The sequence below is a fragment of the Hyperoodon ampullatus genome (genome assembly GCF_949752795.1).
Source record: "Hyperoodon ampullatus genome assembly, chromosome: 4".
NCBI lineage: Eukaryota > Metazoa > Chordata > Mammalia > Artiodactyla > Ziphiidae > Hyperoodon > Hyperoodon ampullatus.
The window spans coordinates 100480884-100500288 of NC_136917.1; the positions used below are offsets into that span (position 1 = coordinate 100480884).

The following is a 19405-nucleotide window of genomic DNA, read 5'->3' on the forward strand; positions in this document are numbered from 1 at the left end:
TGATAAGGTGGTGTCTTAAGTTGGGTTTCCCAGGTAACAGATTCTGAAGTTGCATGTAAGAAGTTTATTGGGGAATTCTCTTGGGATCAGCACCTGTAGGAGAGCAAAACAATAGATTTTGGTCGAAGGAGTTGAACTTCAGTGTAGTCACAACAAAGGCCTCACTCATCTAACTCCTTGGTGACCTCTGGATCTGGGATGGCTTTTCAGAGATGTCCTGCCTTGAGGCAAGAGATAGGTCCTTTATAGATCGACATCATCTCAACCAGACATTGGATGTAAATTGCCTCAGAGGTGGGATTGTAACTTTAGTCAAGATAGCTTTATTTGGCTGAGGGCAATTCCTAGAGAGTACCTCAGTTAAAGCTATCAGCTGCCAAGTGTGCCACTTGCACAGCTCAGGAAATGAGTGCCTCTAACTAAAGGAGGCTCTGGGAAACATACCATGGCATCCACTCTAAGTGGTTGGTTGCTGGGCAAAACACTGCCTGTGGTGGAAAATGACCCCTGGTTGGTAAACTGCATCTGGATTAGAATGAATTATAATGGACTATAAATATCATAATTTTGATCTTCCCTGAGGGTAGTAACTCTTGTAATTGGGCAAGTCCCTTGCAGGCAAGGACCCTGGAAGCCATGCCTATGGAGTTGTTGCAAGAGGTATTGGCTTCTGTAGGTTATAAGACTTTTAAGGCAGGATAACTCCTGTATCTGCCCAAGGTGAGTCCGATTCCCTCACTCCTGAGCTAACACCCCATGGGCCAAAGAGACTAACTCCCACAAGGTTCTGTGTTGTGTCTACTACAGGAACTGCTGTGAGGCTTCCATTAAAAGGAATGCCTGCTGCTGCTCTGATGGCAAACTGTGATTCCTACCCTGGATCTTTTTGGGTCAATGTGTGTCAAGTGTGGCCTAGAATAATTTTGTATAATGGTTTAGTTGTGCCTATGGATAACCCCCTAAGTAGGTGTTATAGACATTTTTTTTTCAATTGGGTCTGGCTTTTTAGAACATTAGGTTTTAAAATCTAAAACTAAAGAATAATTTGATGACCTTACAGTCAGGCTGAAAATATTTAAGTACTTGGGGCACATGTATATTTGAGATTTCTTTTTCCTGCTGCTCATAGACCATTTTAACAGATACCGCCATATACTGTGGAAGAAAAGACTCAGCTATAATACTAATCTCTGAAAACACTAGTCTTTATATGTGAACAGTGGAAAGAACTGTTAGTTCTTAGCTCTCCTTTAGTCATAGATGGGACATTTGGGCCTGGTTGGCAGTTTCCGTTATACGTCAAAGTTTTGCTGATTTTTCCTCTGAAATTACTTATTCCATCCCTTCCTTTCCATTCACTCTGCCATCACCCGAAGTAGTGGGAGAGTCTATTACTGCTGAACTGCTCCCTTGGAAGTGTTCTCACCTTTAGGTTTTGCCTAGTCTAAGCTGCATTACCCATGAGATCCCAGACTGGATTTCATGATAGCAGTTTTGTCTAGGATTTTCAGCTATTCATGTGTAATCCAGATTTTTCCTGGAGCATGAATAAGATCCCTGGAAATAGTAAGAAGGAAGGCTGGAAAGATGGGTTTAGAGACATTGGCTACAGAGTTCCAGTTATTTATTTTGTAGGCAGTGGTAATCATTTCAGTAAATGACCTTTCAGGCAGGAGAGTGAGTTGATCAGAGCCAGGCTTCAGCAAGATTAAGCTGGCAACAAAGTAAAGGGAGAGACTAAAAGAAATGAGACTAGTTAAGAATCCATTGTAACAGGACTCAAAATGAGGTGGGAATGAAAGGGATGGGACAGGTAGGCTCTCAACAGTATAAAGGAAGAATTAGTGACTGTGAGAAGAAAGTAGGCAGGGCTTCGCTGAGGTCAGGTAGTGTGAATTTATAACAGACCCATTGGACTTGGTGTCAAGACAGTCCATCAGGAATAGAGAAAGTAATACTCCTCACACACTAATGCCTCTCCTGTCTTTATGTGTTAACACCTTATGAAATTGCAAACACATTGAAGGCCAGGATCATGGCTTAGTTCTTATCATCCTTACATTTCCACTTCCAGTGTGGAGCCTAGGGGGACAGAGTAATCTAATCTCCTATGTGTTTTTATTCTGTCCATATATAGAAGAATATTTAGGACCATCACAGATATTTCACATTGTTAGTTCTGCCAACTGTCAGCAGATAGAAGCTCTGTTATCTCTATTTCTGTTTTGTTTTTACATTTCATTGTGAGATATAACTAGGGAGACCAGGTATCTGGGTTTTCTCTAGACAGTCCCAGTTTAGACCTGTTCTCCGAGCACAATTACTAACATTACCTTTCTTCACTCTCAAAGGTTTGTAGAATAAATTCTATGGTCACTTTATATATATGTACAGAAAAGTGCTAAGTATGTATTAGTCAGTTTAACTATAACTGTAAAGAACACACTTGTGGGGCTTCCCTGGTGGTGCAGTGGTTGAGAGTCCGCCTGCCGATGCAGGGGACACGGGTTCGTGCCCCGGGCCGGGAAGATCCCACATGCCGCGGAGCGGCTGGGCCCGTGAGCCATGGCCGCTGAGCCTGCGCGTCCGGAGCCTGTGCTCCGCAACGGGGGAGGCCACATCAGTGAGAGGCCCGCGTACTGCAAAAAAAAAAAAAAAAGAACACACTTGTGTAACTACTACCCCAGTCAAGAAATGAAACATTGCCAGCCACTAGAAGTCTATTTCCTAATCACAACTCTATCTCTCTTCCTTAGAGTTAACCACTATCCTGCTTTTAATGATAACTATTTTCCTACTTTTTATACTAATGAAAGCTAAATTACTAAAGCCAAAAATGCCTACAAAGATTTCCTTCCAATTATGATTCTTCTATCTATTTTACATACTTTAGGTGTGGGTAATTTCATATTTATATTACTAATAGATATCTTTGAAAGTATATTTGTATTTTAGTATATGACTACAAGGTTGTAAGTAATCATTTCTGAAGATACATGTTGTGTTTTGTTATTTATTTATTACCCTGTGATTTTATGAAGAAGACACAGCTCTTGGCCTCAGGAATTTGATTAACAAGCAATTACAATACAAACTATTCAGTGCAATAATGGGAACATGTACAAGATGTGGCTGTAGGACATTACCTAGCCTTGGGGATGAGAGGGAAAACTTTCACTAGAAGGTGATGTTTCATTTGAGTTCTGAAGACAAGTAGGAATTATGCAGGTAAAGGTGGTGGGTGAATTAAAGGCAGAATACTTGGGTCACTTTCCAAACAACAATAACAAAAACAGCCCAGAAATAAGAAAAGTATGGCACAGTTAGGTTACTATAAGTTGTTCCCTGCAGTTGGAACACAGAGAGTGTTCTCTGTGGTCTCTCATGGTTGGAGAAGTGTAGCTTTTGGGTCATCGTATTTTGCACATACATTTCGAGGCAGAAGCCAGATCATGTAAGGCCTTAGTGTCATTCTGAGTTTGAACTTGGCAATAAAAACACTTCAGAGGGTTCTAAGCAGTGAGTGAGCAACATGGCGACATGACCATAGTTGCATTTTTGAAAGGTTATTCTTAACTACGGAATTAGAGAGAGCATTTAAATGGGCAATCCTAGAGGCAGGGAAACTTGGACTGTAGACTGTTGCAGTCATCCACTTGTGAAAGGATGGGCTTGAGCTAAGCCAGAGGAAATGAGAAGGGAGAGAAGTGGGTGGCTTTAAGAGACAGTTGGGGACAGAATCAACAGGATTTTAATGATTGATTTTATGTGGAGTTTGAGGGAGAGGGAAATAAAAGATGATGCTCAGATTTCAGCAGGAGGTGGGGAGCAAAGACTGACACAGGTTTGGAGAGGAAATTATTAGCAAGGTGTTGAATTGGTTGAGTTTGAAGTATCTGTGGGACATTCAAAAGGAAATGACCTTGGGTCTGGAGCTCTGGAGAGAAATTCAGGGCGGAGATAGCCATTAGGAAACAATAGCTTTTAGGTAGTAAGTGAAGCCATTCATATGGACCCTAATATGATATTTAAAAATTTCTGAGATGGAAAATGTGAATAAATTGTGTTCATTGTCTAGTACCATGACATTCTTAGGGAATTAGTCTTTTGGTGTTAAAGCTTCCAAGAAATATTCACACAAAACATTTTCACAATCTGTTTTAGTTTTTATCAGTTTGGGGTTTTTTAGCTCTTTGGTTGTTTGTTTTTTCTTTTTTTTCCTTTTTCACATTATCCGAGTTTTAATCACGAAATGTGCCCACTATAGAAATAAACACAATAAAATGAAGTTATTATAGAACTTTTGGAACTAAAGCAACATTCATACATTTATTAGGGATTAGCAAATTAGGAGAAGTATAAAAGGTCCCAGGTTTATATGTTTAGATTTCTTCCAGTTCTAGAAATAAAATATGTATGGAAAATTCTTTTAGGAAAAAGGTGTATTTTTAAAATAATATAAATTGAAAATATTTGTTGTTAATTTTCTGCTTATTTTCAGTTTATGGAAGTACTTAAAACTTTATAAATCAAATAACTTAGATGTATGTATACTATAAGTATTTTCAGGTATACATATAGAAATGTATCTGATTTTTCTTAGCGTTACACTGTTTTATCATAAGACCACTATAACTTTCTGCTATGCAATTCTAATGTACTTAGATATATTTTAATATCTCAGATATGCCCAGAATGAGCAATTTCCCCTCAAAAATGTACTTATTTTAAATACTTTCTTTCAGAATATTATAGTAGCACTTAAGTTTAGCAGTAATTTACTAATAGTTTAATACTAATTTATTCCCTAATTTGGATCTTCAATGTAGTTTTTTTGTATTGTTATTATTTGGAATGAGCTATAACCATCTTATTTCTTATGCTATGTAAGCAAGCATGTAATTTAATTTTTGATTACTCTGATAATAATTAGATACAGTATGATATATGATATTTGTTTTACTTATAGGAAAATGGTACTCCTGAAGAACATGCAGTCTATGTGTGGGACCATTTCATAGCCCAGTCTGCAGCTGAGAATGTATTTTTTGTTGCTCATAGCTATGGAGGACTTGCTTTTGTTGAACTGGTAAGTGCACATTTAACTCTTTCTAATTTCCAAACTCCTTACAGATTTATCCCCTCCACTCCCTTTTTCTTTGTGTCATTACTTTAAATTATTTTATAAAGGATGAAAATTACGTATTTTGAGTAAATAATTTTATGATGTTTAAAAAGAGTATATTTCTTTATTGTGGTAGAACTTTTCAGTGCTAACCAGAAAGCTTTTTGCCTGTTCCTTATTTACATATTACTTTTTTTTTAACACCTTTATTGGAGTATAATTGCTTTACAATGGTGTGTTAGTTTCTGCTTTATAACAAAGTGAATCAGCTATACATATACATATATCCCCATATCTCCTCCCTCCTGTGTCCCCCTCCCACCCTCCCTATCCCACCCCTCTAGGTGGTCACAAAGCACTGAGCTGGTCTCCCTGTGCTTTGTGGCTGCTTCCCACTATACATATTACTTTTTTTTTTTTTTTTTTTTTTGCGGTAAGCAGGCCTCTCACTGTTGTGGCCTCTCCCGTTGCGGAGCACAGGCTCCGGACGCGCAGGCTCAGCGGCCATGGCTCACGGGCCCAACCGCTCCGCGGCATGTGGGATCTTCCCGGCCCGGGGCACGAACCCGTGTCCCCTGCATCGTCAGGCGGACTCTCAACCACTGCGCCACCAGGGAAGCCCCATATTACTTTTTAACTTCTACATTATAGCCCCACTTTCCATACATTTTATATTTGTGATTCTTGTTTTATGGGTACATCATTGAAGCATTATTATCTGTAAAGTGTTTAAAATTTCAGTAGACCCCTTAACTGACAAAACTACTGTCTCTTCAAGTTAGTACGTGATCAGAATCCATATAATTAGTATTAAAACTGTCAGAAAGCTCCCATTAATCTAAGTGGAACTCAATGCTTGGTCATAAAAATCTTTGCATTTCAAAATAATCTGATTCCTAGGGTGAAAATTATGTGTACATAATGGAAAAATTATCAAGATTTCTAAATTTGGTCAGTATTATATGCAGTATTGCAGTTAGCACACTTTGTGCAGGTATGAATGATTAATGATATATAATCAGTCCTAAAAATGTGCTCCATGTCCATTACCTCTTATGTCACAGGAAGGTACCAGTGCTCTAACAAAATGGCTAATTTGATAAAAGTGCATTTGATAATTTTAAATCCAAATAGCCTAAAGTGGACATTAAAAGCCGGCGCAGCATTGGTTGTCTAATTTTTATGTTTCTAAACTTTGCTGTGTATTTCTCTTCATCATGGAAATTAAATATATTTCCATGGTCTTTTCAACTTTCCCACACCTTATTGCTTACCCACATGATTTAGGTATAAAACTAGCGGTGACACCTGAGAACACTTTAGCTGACCTAAATTTACAAATACTGTGCTCTCTTAAGATCAGTAAATAAATCATTTATTTCTTAAATTGATTTCACTTTTTTAGAAATTATATTCAAGTACTTTTAACTGCTGAATTTATTTATTTTAATACATAATGGGTATCTTAAGATAGCTCTCTAACACACAAGTATGACGTCCTTTTTAAAATGTGAATGTTGCTTTTCAAATAGTTCTTTTAACCATACAGATATAGATATATACAAACACACACATATATAGCTGATATATATGTACCTTATGTTTTCTTTCTGTAAGCCATTAAATTACATAAAACATGAAATTTCACAAGTTACAGAATAACGTAAAATATGTCTGAAGGCCTGTAAGACTATTCAAATTTCAGATTTCTGTAAAACATAAATTTCCATATTTTTACCTTAAGACAGTTAACGAAAACCTTTTGTACATCAAATTTGGAATTTAAGTGAATTTTGGACAGTTTTAGAAATGAATTTAAGATACCAGAGTAACAGATGACCAGTGTGTCAGTCTTATTTTGCCCGTCCTTCTTGTCACACACTGGTGGATATTTCTGCACTTTTGTTCCACTTTAATATAAAGCACACAGATGTTTCAGAACAAGACTTGACTTCTGACCTTGAGGCTATTAGGGTCAGGGTCCTCAGGGCCTGTGAAATTATCACAAGCTGAGCTAAAGTTTTTCTCCATCACAGGAAGTAACCAGTAAGTAAGAAGTTAAAAAGGAGCTTTGTCAGAGAGACAAGATGGTCTCAGTAAGGGTCAGCTTCTGTAGTCTGCTATCTCTGCAGGAGGTGCATGCATGGGAGGAGGAATATAATATAACCACTGGCACATCACATATCTGACAGGCAACACCAGGACTGAGAAGTCTATTTAATGTAATATACCTTGTTTAGGTTTTAAAATATTAATGGCGATTATCTCAACTTCATATATTTGCTACTTTTTGTCAAATAACTTTGATGGGGGTATGTAAAGAAGGTGTATAGATGGTGGAAGCTAAAGAAAAAGTAGTTTATGACCTATTGAAAAAAATTTCTCTAAACAAATAACATTGTACACTAAGTTTTACATAAATTTTTGACAATGCTGGATTAATATATTTAAGACCATTGTGTTTCTACTTAGTTTCAAGAATTTTTGAAAGATAGCATTGATAAACAACAAAAAAAATTGAAATATGTTTAAACCTTTTGTTTTTAAAGCTGAATAATATTCTTTCCTGTTCTCCCCATTATTCTTAGAGGAAAACTCATGGTGTTTAAAATGTTGACAAATATTCATTCTCTCAGGATTTTTCAACATATGTGTATTATATGAAACTGTTTTACATGGATTAAAATATTTAATATTAACTTTACAAGAAAGTGAGTTGTGGACATCTTAAATTATGGTTTAGTTTTTATATCTCAATAGTACATTATACACATCAGACATGAAATCTTTTGGATTTCAGTAAAGTTTAACTTTTTAAAAATTATCATAAAATTTTACTCCTGATTCAAGACTCTACACACAGACACACACACACACACACACACACACACACACACACCCCTTATAGATGGAACAGCGCTAGTTTGTAGCATTATGTTTGAATGCAGGGAGATTGTTTTTCTACCATCCTCATTCAAGTTCACATTCTTTTTTAGGTCATGAATTTTAAGAAAATTTATTTTAGATGTGAACTGTGTGACTAGTACAGTTTCAGTATTACATGTAATTACTTATAGTGCTTATTGTTTAAAAACAGGTACCAGTCAGGACCCATGCTAAAATGTATCTTGCCATTTATTAAGTTAAAATTATGTATAATTGGAGTTTAAAATTAAGGTACTACTAATAGAAATCTGAAAAATTACTTTTAAATTTAGAGCACAAAATAGTTGTAGAGCTTTCATATTTTGCTAATTGTTGTTTTTGAAAACTGAGAACATAATTTATTATTATGTCCTATTTTGAAGTGCTAAAATTCGCCTGAAGAATACAAGAGGTAGTTAAGAGATTTATTTTCAAAACCAGTGTTCAGTTATGGTAGTAAATATTGGAATTTGATCAGGCCTAACCTCATAAAACAGTATACAGTTGACTATAATAATGAGAAAAGTCATACTAAAAATATGCTTTTCACTGCTTTTATTCCCATTATATGGTAACAACTCAAGTTTCTAATTCTCTAAACTTTCTGTAATCCTAGTAAATATAGATGTTGTTAAGACAGCTCTGGTAACAATCCTAGCATTCAGTCATTAAAGCAAAAGGGAAGAACTATTTATTTTATGAATTGATAATGAATTTTAAAACTAACATACCTAGTCTATGCTATCTTTTCTGTGTATTTAAAAATAATGCCAATATATAATGCTACCATTATTAAAACATCATTTTCGAAGCTTTAAATTTCTGTCTAGGAAATTCTATTTTATATGTGGTAGATAGAATTAGTAGTCATAATCAACAATCATTTACCAAATTCATCTAGAAAAACATCTACAACTAATGCAGCTTGCTTTTGCCTTATATTAGTGGTTAAAAATTTAAACTCGTTTGTTAGAAATTAACTGTCAAAAAACAATGCAGTTTTTAAGCTTTTTCATAGTCTCTCTCACCAGCCATTTTATGAAGTGATTCCATTGCTTCCATACTTGGTCATTTCAGAGTGCTATGCTCTTGTCATTGTAGATGATGGTTAGTTTGACAAAATCAAGCAAGCTTAAAATTTTCTTTTATTTGCAAATGAGTTAGCTTCCTTGTCAATGCCCAGTTTCCAATCTTAACTCACCTTACCTTCCCTGTTTGCAGTGCTCTGTACATCAATTTGCATTCAGATTTCCTTCCTTAGTCAAAGTGAGATTGTTGATATTTCTTTTAGAACACATTAGACAATTTTAGCAAATATATTCATTAGCTTATTGAATCATCTCAGCTGATATAAAATTATTATTCTTCATATTACTTTTATTTTCTTTTCCATGTTATTAGTGGTATGTTCTCAGCCACCATTAAAAACATCTCTTAGAAATGTGTGAAAACTGCACCTTTTGAAAGTATATCTCTACCCATTTTTGCTTTTGGTTTCTCCATGCTTGTCAGCACTTGATTGGCACCTCACTTGCATGTGAATTAAGGAATGAAGGGAACTCTATTTTCCTGCCATTGTTCCATGCTGGGCTCTCTAGCCTCCAGGCAGCCTAAGCTGACCTTCAGTAGCTGATAGAGGACTATTTTTTGGACTTAGCTGTGTGAGGACACTCAACCTCAGTCTACTCTAAGTTGATCTTTTAAAATTGCCTAGAGTATGATTTGGATTTACACTGAAAAGAAAATGGAATGGGACTAAAAGAATTAGTTTTTACCTTTAGTGACATGAGTTAACTATGACCTTAAAGAAACATCATTTACATTTTGTCTGCAAAGAACAAAGCAAATTGGATAGTAGCATATCTGCTTAATGTGACCAATGCTAAAAAATGGGCTGCTGGGAATGAACAATTGAGGAGAGGTAGAATAAGGGCAGATAAACAAAGAAAAATTGATCCATTAGAGTATCAAAACAATTCAGGCCTTCTAACAAACCTACTTTAAAATATAAGTAATTCAGTAAAAATAAGTCATCATTTGTAATATAACTTGAATTTCTGAGTTGGCTGCCTACATGATACAAATAGCATGTTAATGCATGGGATGATTACATCTTGTATGGAACGCTATCTTAATTCTCTAGTTGTTTTATATGAAAACAATATAGTTTCTCTACTTTGTATGCTCCTTAGAGAGAAACCAGAGATTATATTATTTTTGCCTCCTATATTCAACTTTGTTTAATTTTTACATATACTATAGATACTGTCTTTTGATTGATTGGCGATAACAGTAATTTTAGGAGTTAGTTGCAAGAGTCCAAGTAAGATCCAATAAAAGGCTTTACCAATGTAGAAGTGGTGGGAATGGTAAAGAAGAAGCACACATTAGGAGACAGACATTAGGAGACAAATTCTACATGGCTTAGCGACATTGGATCTGGAAAGCTGAACAAAGAGGAAGAGGGTGTGATATCTTTCCCTGTACACACCTACAGAAGCATGTCGAAGTGGATATGAAGGGTATCCAAGCACGACAGATAACGAGTAATGAACAATGATTATGCAGATATATAGATATTGGGGAAAATGTTTGCATATACTGGATATTTAATAATTGTGGTCAATAGAATAACTGAGATATCAAATCAGAGTTTTTAAATATAAATTTATTTATTTATTTATTTATTTATTTATTTATTTATTTATTGTTGGCTGCATTAGGTCTTCGTTGCTGCGCTCAGCTTTCTCTAGTTGCAGTGAGCAGGGGCTACTTTGTTATGGTGTGCGGGCTTCTCATTGTGGTGGCTTCTCTTGTTGCATAGCACGGGCTCTAGGTGCATGGGCTTCAGTAGTTGTGGCACGTGGGCTCAGTAGTTGTGGTTCGTGGGCTCTAGAGCACAGCCTCAGTAGTTGTGGCATATGGGCTTAGTTGCTCCACGGCATGTGGGATCTTCCCGGACCAGGGATCGAACCTGTGTCCCCTGCATTGGCAGGCAGATTCTTAACCACTGCGCCACCAGGGAAGTACTCAAATCAGAGCTTTAAAAGGAAAGAGTTACATATACAGATGTGATTTGTTAAGCTTCACAATTTACCTATATATTGCGGTTTGATTTTTTTTAACTTTTACTCAAATGATTTTTAATATGTATTAAGAAATCTCACTGTTTAAAAGAATGATTCAGTTTATTAATTTTTATGTTAACTCCTCTCCTTTTGTCCCATATCTAACCAACCAATATATTTTGTAAGGTTTTTTTTTCTCTGAAATATTGATCATGTCTTTTCCTCTCTGTGCCCACTGTTAATTTCATCATTTCACAACAGTATCACTGAACTCTTATACCCATTTTCTTACTGGCTCTCTTTTCTCTCCATTCCATCCTGTATACCACACCATGATAGGTACTATTTAAACCCCCTTTTTACTATGCCATTCCAGAATCATATTGGCTCTCTTGCATCATCTCTCCTCTCTGTCACTTTAAGACTTTCTGTATAATCTGATTATCTCTTTCCAACTATATTTTTCCCAATAGAAACTTTCAGTTCTAGTCTAATTTCCTTACTGCCATTGTTCCATCTCACTGTACCTCTACCCCCAGCCTCCAAGCCCAGTGTAGTAGAAGAACATGAAACTTGGAAGATGACCTGGGTTTGAATATTAGTTCTGATATGTACAGATTATAAGTTCAGACACATCCCTTATGTGTGTCCTCCTCTGTAAACTCTATATATAAACTCTACTTTATATAAGTAGAGTTTGAGGTTTAAATTATAAAATTCCTGGTTATTAGGAATTAAGTCATTGTTTGTTGAACATGAGTCTAAATGCCCATAGTTTATGCTCATTCTCATTTTTGCTAATGCCGTTTCTCCCAAGTGAAAGAATTTTCCTTACTAGATTTTTCATAAAGTATTCTCAATTAACTCCCCCTTTTTTCTATAGTATTTATATGTTTCACAATTTAAAACTTTACTAATCAGTTTTGTTTTTAAATTATCTTTGATCTCTAAATCTTGCTCAAATCATCTGGAAAAAACTTGAGAATAAAGAGTCTAACATAGCTTTTATTCCCCCCATCACACATTTGGGAACAATATATGTTACAACATGAGCAGTCTTAAATATCTGTACAGTTAATTGACTATTTTATAGAGTTTAAGCCTTAACAGTAACTCTTTTACTAATTAAACTTATTCATTCATCCTATCCTCCATTTGAATATTGGTTAATTTGGGAATTCTGCCTAATCAGTTCTTTCACATTAGATAGTGTTACCCGTTTTGTTCCTGGTATTAGTTTCTTACAATCTCCTCTCTGCTGGTGTACCCAACCCACAGCCTGACCAAGAAGGTTGCTTCTCTGACTCATTCTTCAAAGTATAGTCTTCTCAATCAAAGAGGAAAGTTATTAAACTAAGTTATAATGCCTTCTCATAATACTATAAGGCAGTATATGAAATAAGTCTGGGACACTCTCCACTTTATCCTCAGTCATGAGTTTAATATTACTTTTTATTTAATGATTAGCTTACTTTTGCTTGTTTCCATTTTTTAACTTAAAAAAAATTTTTGAGCTACAATCTCATATCTTTATGAGATATCATTGAGATTTACTGAGCTTTATTGAGATATAATTCACATACCAAAAAATCCATTTTTTAAAGTGTACAATTCAGTGGTTTTTAGTATATTCACAGAATTGTTCAACCATCACTACTATCTAATTTTTAGAACATTTTTGTCACCCCAAAAGAAACTCCATACCCATTAGCCATCACCCCCATACTTAAAATTCCAGCAGCAATATAAGAGGGTTCTAATTTCTCTATACTCACCAACACTTGTTATCGTCTATCTTATTTACTTTTGCTATACTAGTTGAGGTGAAATAGTATCTTGTGGCTTTTATTTGCATTTCTCTATGACTAATGATTTTGAGCATCTTTTGATGTGCTGTTGGCCATTTGCATATTTTTTGGAGAAATGTCAGTTAAAACCCTTTGTCCATTTTTAAATTATGTTATCATTTTACTGTTGAATCGTAAGAGTTCTTTATATATTCTGAATACTTGATTTCAATGGATATCAGATACATGATTTGCAAATATTTTCTCCCATTCTGTGGGTTATGTTTTCACTTTCTTGATGATGTCCTTTGAAGTACAGAAGTGTTTTATTCCAGTGAAGTCCAGTTTATCTAGTTTTTGTCACTCGAGTTAATTTTTGTACATTGTATGAAGTAGAAGTCCAACATAGTTCTTTTAAATGTAGATATTCAGTTGTCTCAGCACCATTTGTCAATAAGACTATTCTTTCCCATTCCATTTGTCTTAGCTCCCTTGACTTTAAATATAAGGGTTGGTTTCTGGACTCTTAATTCTATTCCATTAATCTATATGCCTATCTTTATACAATACCACGCTTGTCTTGATTACTGTAGCTTCGTAGCAAGTTTTGAAGTCAGGAAGTGTGCATTCTCCAGCTTCCTTCTTCTTCTTAAAGACTGCTTTGGCTATTCTAGGTCCCTTGCATTTCCATTTATATTTTAGGATCAATTTGTCAATTTATGCAAAAATGGGAGCTAGAATTTTGATTGGAATTAAATCTGTAGATCAATTTGGGGAATATTGCCATCTTAATAGTAAGTCTTCCAATCCATGAACATGGGTTTTATTTCTATTTATTTATCTTCTTTCAAATTTTTTTTTTGTTTTCAGTATACAAGTCTTACACTTACTTAGTTAAATTTATTCCTTAGTATTTTATTCTTTTTGATGCTCTTCTAAGTGAAATTATTTATTTTCCGATTGTTCATTGCTAGTGTATAGAAACATAACTGCAGGAATTCCCTGGCAGTCCAATGAGTAAGACTCTGCACTTCCACTGCAGGGGGCACGGGTTCAATCCCTGGTGGGAGAACTAAGATCCCGCATGCCACGCAGCCCAAAAAAAAAAAAAAAAACTCAATTGATTTTTGTATCTTGATCTTGTATCCTGCAATCTTATTGAATTCATTTATTAGTTCTAATAGTTTTCTTGTGTGTATATATGAATTCCTTCAGGTTTTCTATGTTCAAGATCATATAATCTGTGAATAAAAATAGTTTTACTTCTTCCTTTCAAATCTGGATGTTTGTTTGCTTTTGCCTAATTGTCCTGTCCAGTATAGTGATAGATAGAAGTAGCTAGAGTGGACATCCTTTTGTCCCTGATCTTAAGGAGAAAACATTCACTTTTTTCATCATTAATTATGACGTTACTTGTAATTATTTCCATTCTTCATAGATCATTTCTACTTAGGACCTAATGTGCTCCTTAATGTTTTATTTCTCAGTCACACCAGGATCAGGTTGTTCAGAAAGCTGAAATGGAGAAAGATTTCACTAATCTTTTACAGAATCTTTCTGTAGAGTAATGGATACATACTACCCCATTGGAATTACCTTTGGAGGAGGTTTTTCAATATCCATATAGATGGACTGCATCCAGATCTTACTGCAGCTGAGAGATTGGGCACTCTATCTCTTAATTCAACAAAAAACTGCCAGGAAATCACTGTCTGCTAAAATTAGCACAATAACATGTTGAGGAGAACCCAGAGAAATTGATATATTAATTTGTTAGATGTAAATCTTTCTATAAGAAATATTTCTTTTTCCATTGGTTTTATAAAAGATCTTAATGAGAGATTTTGTATTTTACTGCAGATATGAGAGCATGATTGACTATTGTAAGCCTTTTATAGGAGGGATTATAGAAAAACACATTTCATTTAATAATGGAGCTGTTTTTACTATTCTTATAGCCTTATGATGATCACTCAATGTAAGCACTCCCCCATATGAGATTCCCAACCGCAGTGACACTGTGATTTGACACCACAAATTGCAGAGAGCTCTTAGAAGACAAAAAATTTTGTAATCAAAACCATTTGACATCTATCTTAGAAGTTAGACCTCAATTTTTATTGAATAATTTATTCAGATTAGCACAGAGGAGCCAAGTAGACTCAGACTTGAAGCATACTAGATCTATGTTAAGGTAAAGCTTGAGAGGACAGAATGGAAGCCAGATCTGGACAAAGGTCTCATTACTAGAGTTCAGGATGGGTTCAAGAAGAGCTAATTCAGCTGGAGAGCTTGGATTTGGAGGGAATAGCAGGTGAACCATCACTAGGTAGGTATCTGTAGAGCATGGTGAGCTCAGGTTTGAATCGGGAGGTATAATCTGATTGCAGGGAACAGAAAATCACTGAGCAAACAAAATATAGTTACTGGTTCTAAGAGTACCTCTTCTCCCGAGCCAAACTCCACCTCACTGACTTATAGGGAAGGAAGTAAAAACACAAAAACAAAAACAGGATTGAGCACTGGGGAAAGGATGAACAAAGCAGGCAAGGTTTAAGGTTTCAACCATTGGCTGGGGATTTAGAAATGGGTCTTTTCTTGAGAAAGAAAGAGGTTCTAGTAGGCAGAAAAATCAGAAGGACTATGAAGTGATGAATCAAGGCAGAAGTTCAATTTATGTGACTTAAGTCAGAACGAGATAGAGTAAAATACTGTATTCTAAGGTCATGTAGATACCTAGGGCTTATCCTTGGTACACTGGCTATCAGGTTTCTATGGCAATAAAAGAGATGGAGTAAGAAGAGGTATCATTTTTCCTGCTCTCAGGCTGTGAGATGATCACACTATGGGTCTAGAGCTTTCTTTGGGCCCAGGGAAACAAAGGGATACTACTCTTCTAAGCTCATGTGATCTTAACTTTTAGAGTTGGGGACTTTTAATGTGTGTGTGTGTGTGTGTGTGTGTGTGTGTATCATTTTTTTCTCACTTTATATTTTTTGTTATAGGTTTTCCACACTTTTTCATTGAATGAATTTAGATCACAATAAAGCCACCTGGACCACATCAGTTTGACTTTATACATATTATTTCTTGGAGTTAGGATTGAGTGTTATGCCCTCAAAACAAGAAATGGTTGAGAACACTATCAAAGATATTTTATTCAGTTGAACACCCCACTCTGTACAAGTACTGGGGGAACAAATTAAAACACATCCCTGGCTTCAAGGCTATATTCTAAGTAGGAAACACAATTAAACAAAGAGAGTAATATAGTAATTGTGAAGTGGGATTTTAGCCAAGAGGTTAACTTCCCCAGTATAAAGATCTAAACAGTAAATTTGTCTTTGAGTTAAGTAATAGGAAGAATTATTTCTGTTGATAAAGTGATAATCTCTTTTGGTCAGAAAATAAAAACTTTTTCATGCATTTTTACCTTTGTCTCCTGTAAAGCCAGAACTATGGCTAATTTTCCATTTCATTTGTTACTCCAAGCCTCAATCTCTTATAATAGTGTCTTAATTCATAGTTGTATTTTGCTTTAAGTCACCTCAGAATCCTTTTCTTAATCGGCAGAAGATAAATAATAAATCCACTATTTTCTTTGGTTCTTACTATGCTGCCTAGCCCAGCTGGACCTGTAATAATACGCAGTAAATAATTTTGATCCTAGATTTATATGTACATAAGCTGTCAGAGGCAGATCTCAGATGGTGCTGTATTGGGTCAGAATAAAGAAAGTAGCATCTAAGCGTTTGTATACAGAGCCACACAATAGAGCAAAGTGAGGTGGATAAGAGAACAAAGCTGACCAACAAGGACATTTAGCACCAGTGTGCTTTAGTGTATAGGAGGTACAATTTGTGACCCTGAAGTTTTGGACACTTGGAAGGACCATTAATGAAAATTGATCAGTGAATGTAGAAAATCGACTAAGATATTAAAATCTCGAATCAAGGGAAGTAGCCAAACCTAACCCTAACCCAAAACTTAGTTTTCTGTGATTAAATTGAACAAGTTAAATTTCATACCCTCTAGAAATTAGTTTGCCTATTTATATATTTATTAGTGTATTCAGATTTCTTCCTAGTTTTCCATACTTTATTTGAATTTTTCTCATAAATAAGTTTATTAAAGAACATTAGAATACAATAAAAAGTTGTTATTTTATATTTCAGTAACAATTTTATAATTGAGTCAAGTGATTAAAAAGTGTCCTAACTTCTAACATACCTAGCTTATGTCTAAATATCCATACATCTTGATATCTAACTTCTATCTTCAAATTTCTTTACTACATTAATCAGACATCTGAATTAGAAGAAAAATTTGACGTTTATCTTTCTAAAAGAGAGGCACTGGGCAGAAAGATAGAGCGCACTCAGCTTTCTCCTCCGGTAGAAATTTCCTATCTTGACTTCTCTCCAGTTATAAGGCGTCAAGAGATGCTTTATAATTATAAATGTTGAACTTCTAAAGGTATCCAATAGCCTATCTGCTAACAACAAAGAAACCTTGACTTTCTCTGTAAAGTGGTGTCCTATAAATTGTAATATAATATGAGATCCCTAGCCTATGTAATTGCCTTTGTAGTATTACTGCTCAGTTTACCTCAGGAAAAAAATTCCTAGTTCCAGTACCATTAATAATGTAATAGTAGTTTCTACAACTGTTACAGGCTTAGCCTTAAATTTTTCAGTTTTGTTTACTGTTACACATTTTTAGGGCATCTATTGAAATATTAAATATATTTATATTTATGTCCAAACATTAAATATGTAGTAATATATTAGTTATCTTTAGCATATTATAAACCTTAACATTTGATGACACTTGTATTTTCTCTAACATCTTACAATAGACTCTTAAGCAGAACAGATACCTCTATATCTGATTGCTGTGTTAGAGACCTGTCTTACTCTAATAGAACCCTGTCATTACTATTATCATAGAATCCATTTCATCTGTCAGCCAGCCATAGGGGCCTAAGACATGGTTGGGTCAAGAACAGTTCTAAGCAATTCATAGCAGTGTCTTTGAAAATGAACATTTTAAATGGAACTAGTATTTATGAGTGTCTTGCAAATCAGAAGGTAGTGACATGATCGTCATATTCATCAACAGCAACACTAATGCTTAAGTTAAATGACACTTACTGTGTACCAGGCACTGTCCTAAGCATGTACTTTATATAAATATACTTTATCTCATTTAATCATCATAACTTTATAAGTACTGTTATCATCCCCATTTTACAGGTGGGAAACATATAAATAAATATTTTCCCCCTTTAAAAGTGTGACCTCTTGCTTTGTCACAGTGAGTTTTTGTTTATTTCTCCTCTCGTCAAGTACCTATGCAGAGTAAACATTACATTATACTAACTGTGGTGACTCTTATCTCTAAAACAATCTCCTGGTCTTTCATGTATTTCAGGATTCAATTCTATATTTCTCTGTTGAATTACATGATTGTTTAGTTTTTATTCTCTAGCCTGTTTACTGTTTATTCTTTTTTGTGCCTTCCAAGCAGAGTTTCTATTTTAATCAGTTCTTAATTACCCAAACTAACAAAGGGGAGAAAAGGTGTGGAAAATTTAAAATAACAGGAAATCCCCAAATCATTTTTATTTAAATTTTGAGTATGTTTTGATGTGGTGTTCTGGAAATTCAGTTTAAGCAGAAAAATTGAAAACACTATGAAAATCTGGAAAGCAGATGAGTTTCCTTGGCCAGGCCCCTGGTTGGCTCTTCTTTGCAACTCATTCCATGCTGGAAATAGACAGCTGTCTTCTAATACCAACCAACTAAATAGAATTGACCTTTCAAGTCTTCCTGGAACAATCTCTGCTATCAGTGTTTGTTCCTTCATGTTGTCCACATCTATAAGTTACACCTGGAAGTGATAGCTATATAACATAGCACCTACCAAGTACCAGACATTGTTTTAAGTTCTTTATAAATATTAATTCATGTAATCCTTATGATGTAAGTATTATTATAATCCTCAGTTCCATGTGAGGAAACTGAGGCAGCAAAATATTAAGTACTAAGATTACAAGACACTAAGTGATGGAGCCAGAACTTAAACCTAGGCTTTTTGGCTCCAAAGCCTTGCTCGTAACCGTTATGCATACTGCCATTCAGAAGAGAGTTTAGGGTACTGCTAGATTTGGTCATTAAACATTATTTTAGCTAAGCATTGTACAACTTACGTTTAACTTTATTAGGTAGGTGTATTATTAGCCCTGTTTTACAGATGAAGGAATCGGAAAGGTTGAGGAACGTGTGCCAAGTTGCACAATGAAGATGAGTCAGAACTGAAATTCATTCAGTTTGCAATAGAAATCCAATCTCAGAATCAATGATTTTGCCCATGAAACACTCTTTCCTCTGATTGGTTTTGGGAAACCTGCATGAAATATTTTTCTGATAAATTAGAATTTTTTAATTAATGAGGGAACTTTTCATTTAAAGAAATTCTCTTTATATTTTAAAGCACAA

The 19405-nt window shown here is 35.0% G+C and overlaps 1 protein-coding gene across 2 annotated transcripts in view; it reads left to right on the forward strand.

Moving 5' to 3' along the window:
• The window catches only part of ARB2A (ARB2 cotranscriptional regulator A), a gene marked incomplete at both ends in the record, with an annotated part of 387052 nt that overhangs the window by 207121 nt on the left and 160526 nt on the right, over positions 1 to 19405 (forward strand). For both annotated transcript variants that reach the window (XM_079701776.1, XM_079701777.1), the window contains one exon: positions 4970 to 5089. In XM_079701776.1, coding sequence (XP_079557902.1) covers positions 4970 to 5089 — 120 coding nt within the window. The remainder of the gene's footprint in view (positions 1 to 4969; positions 5090 to 19405) is intronic.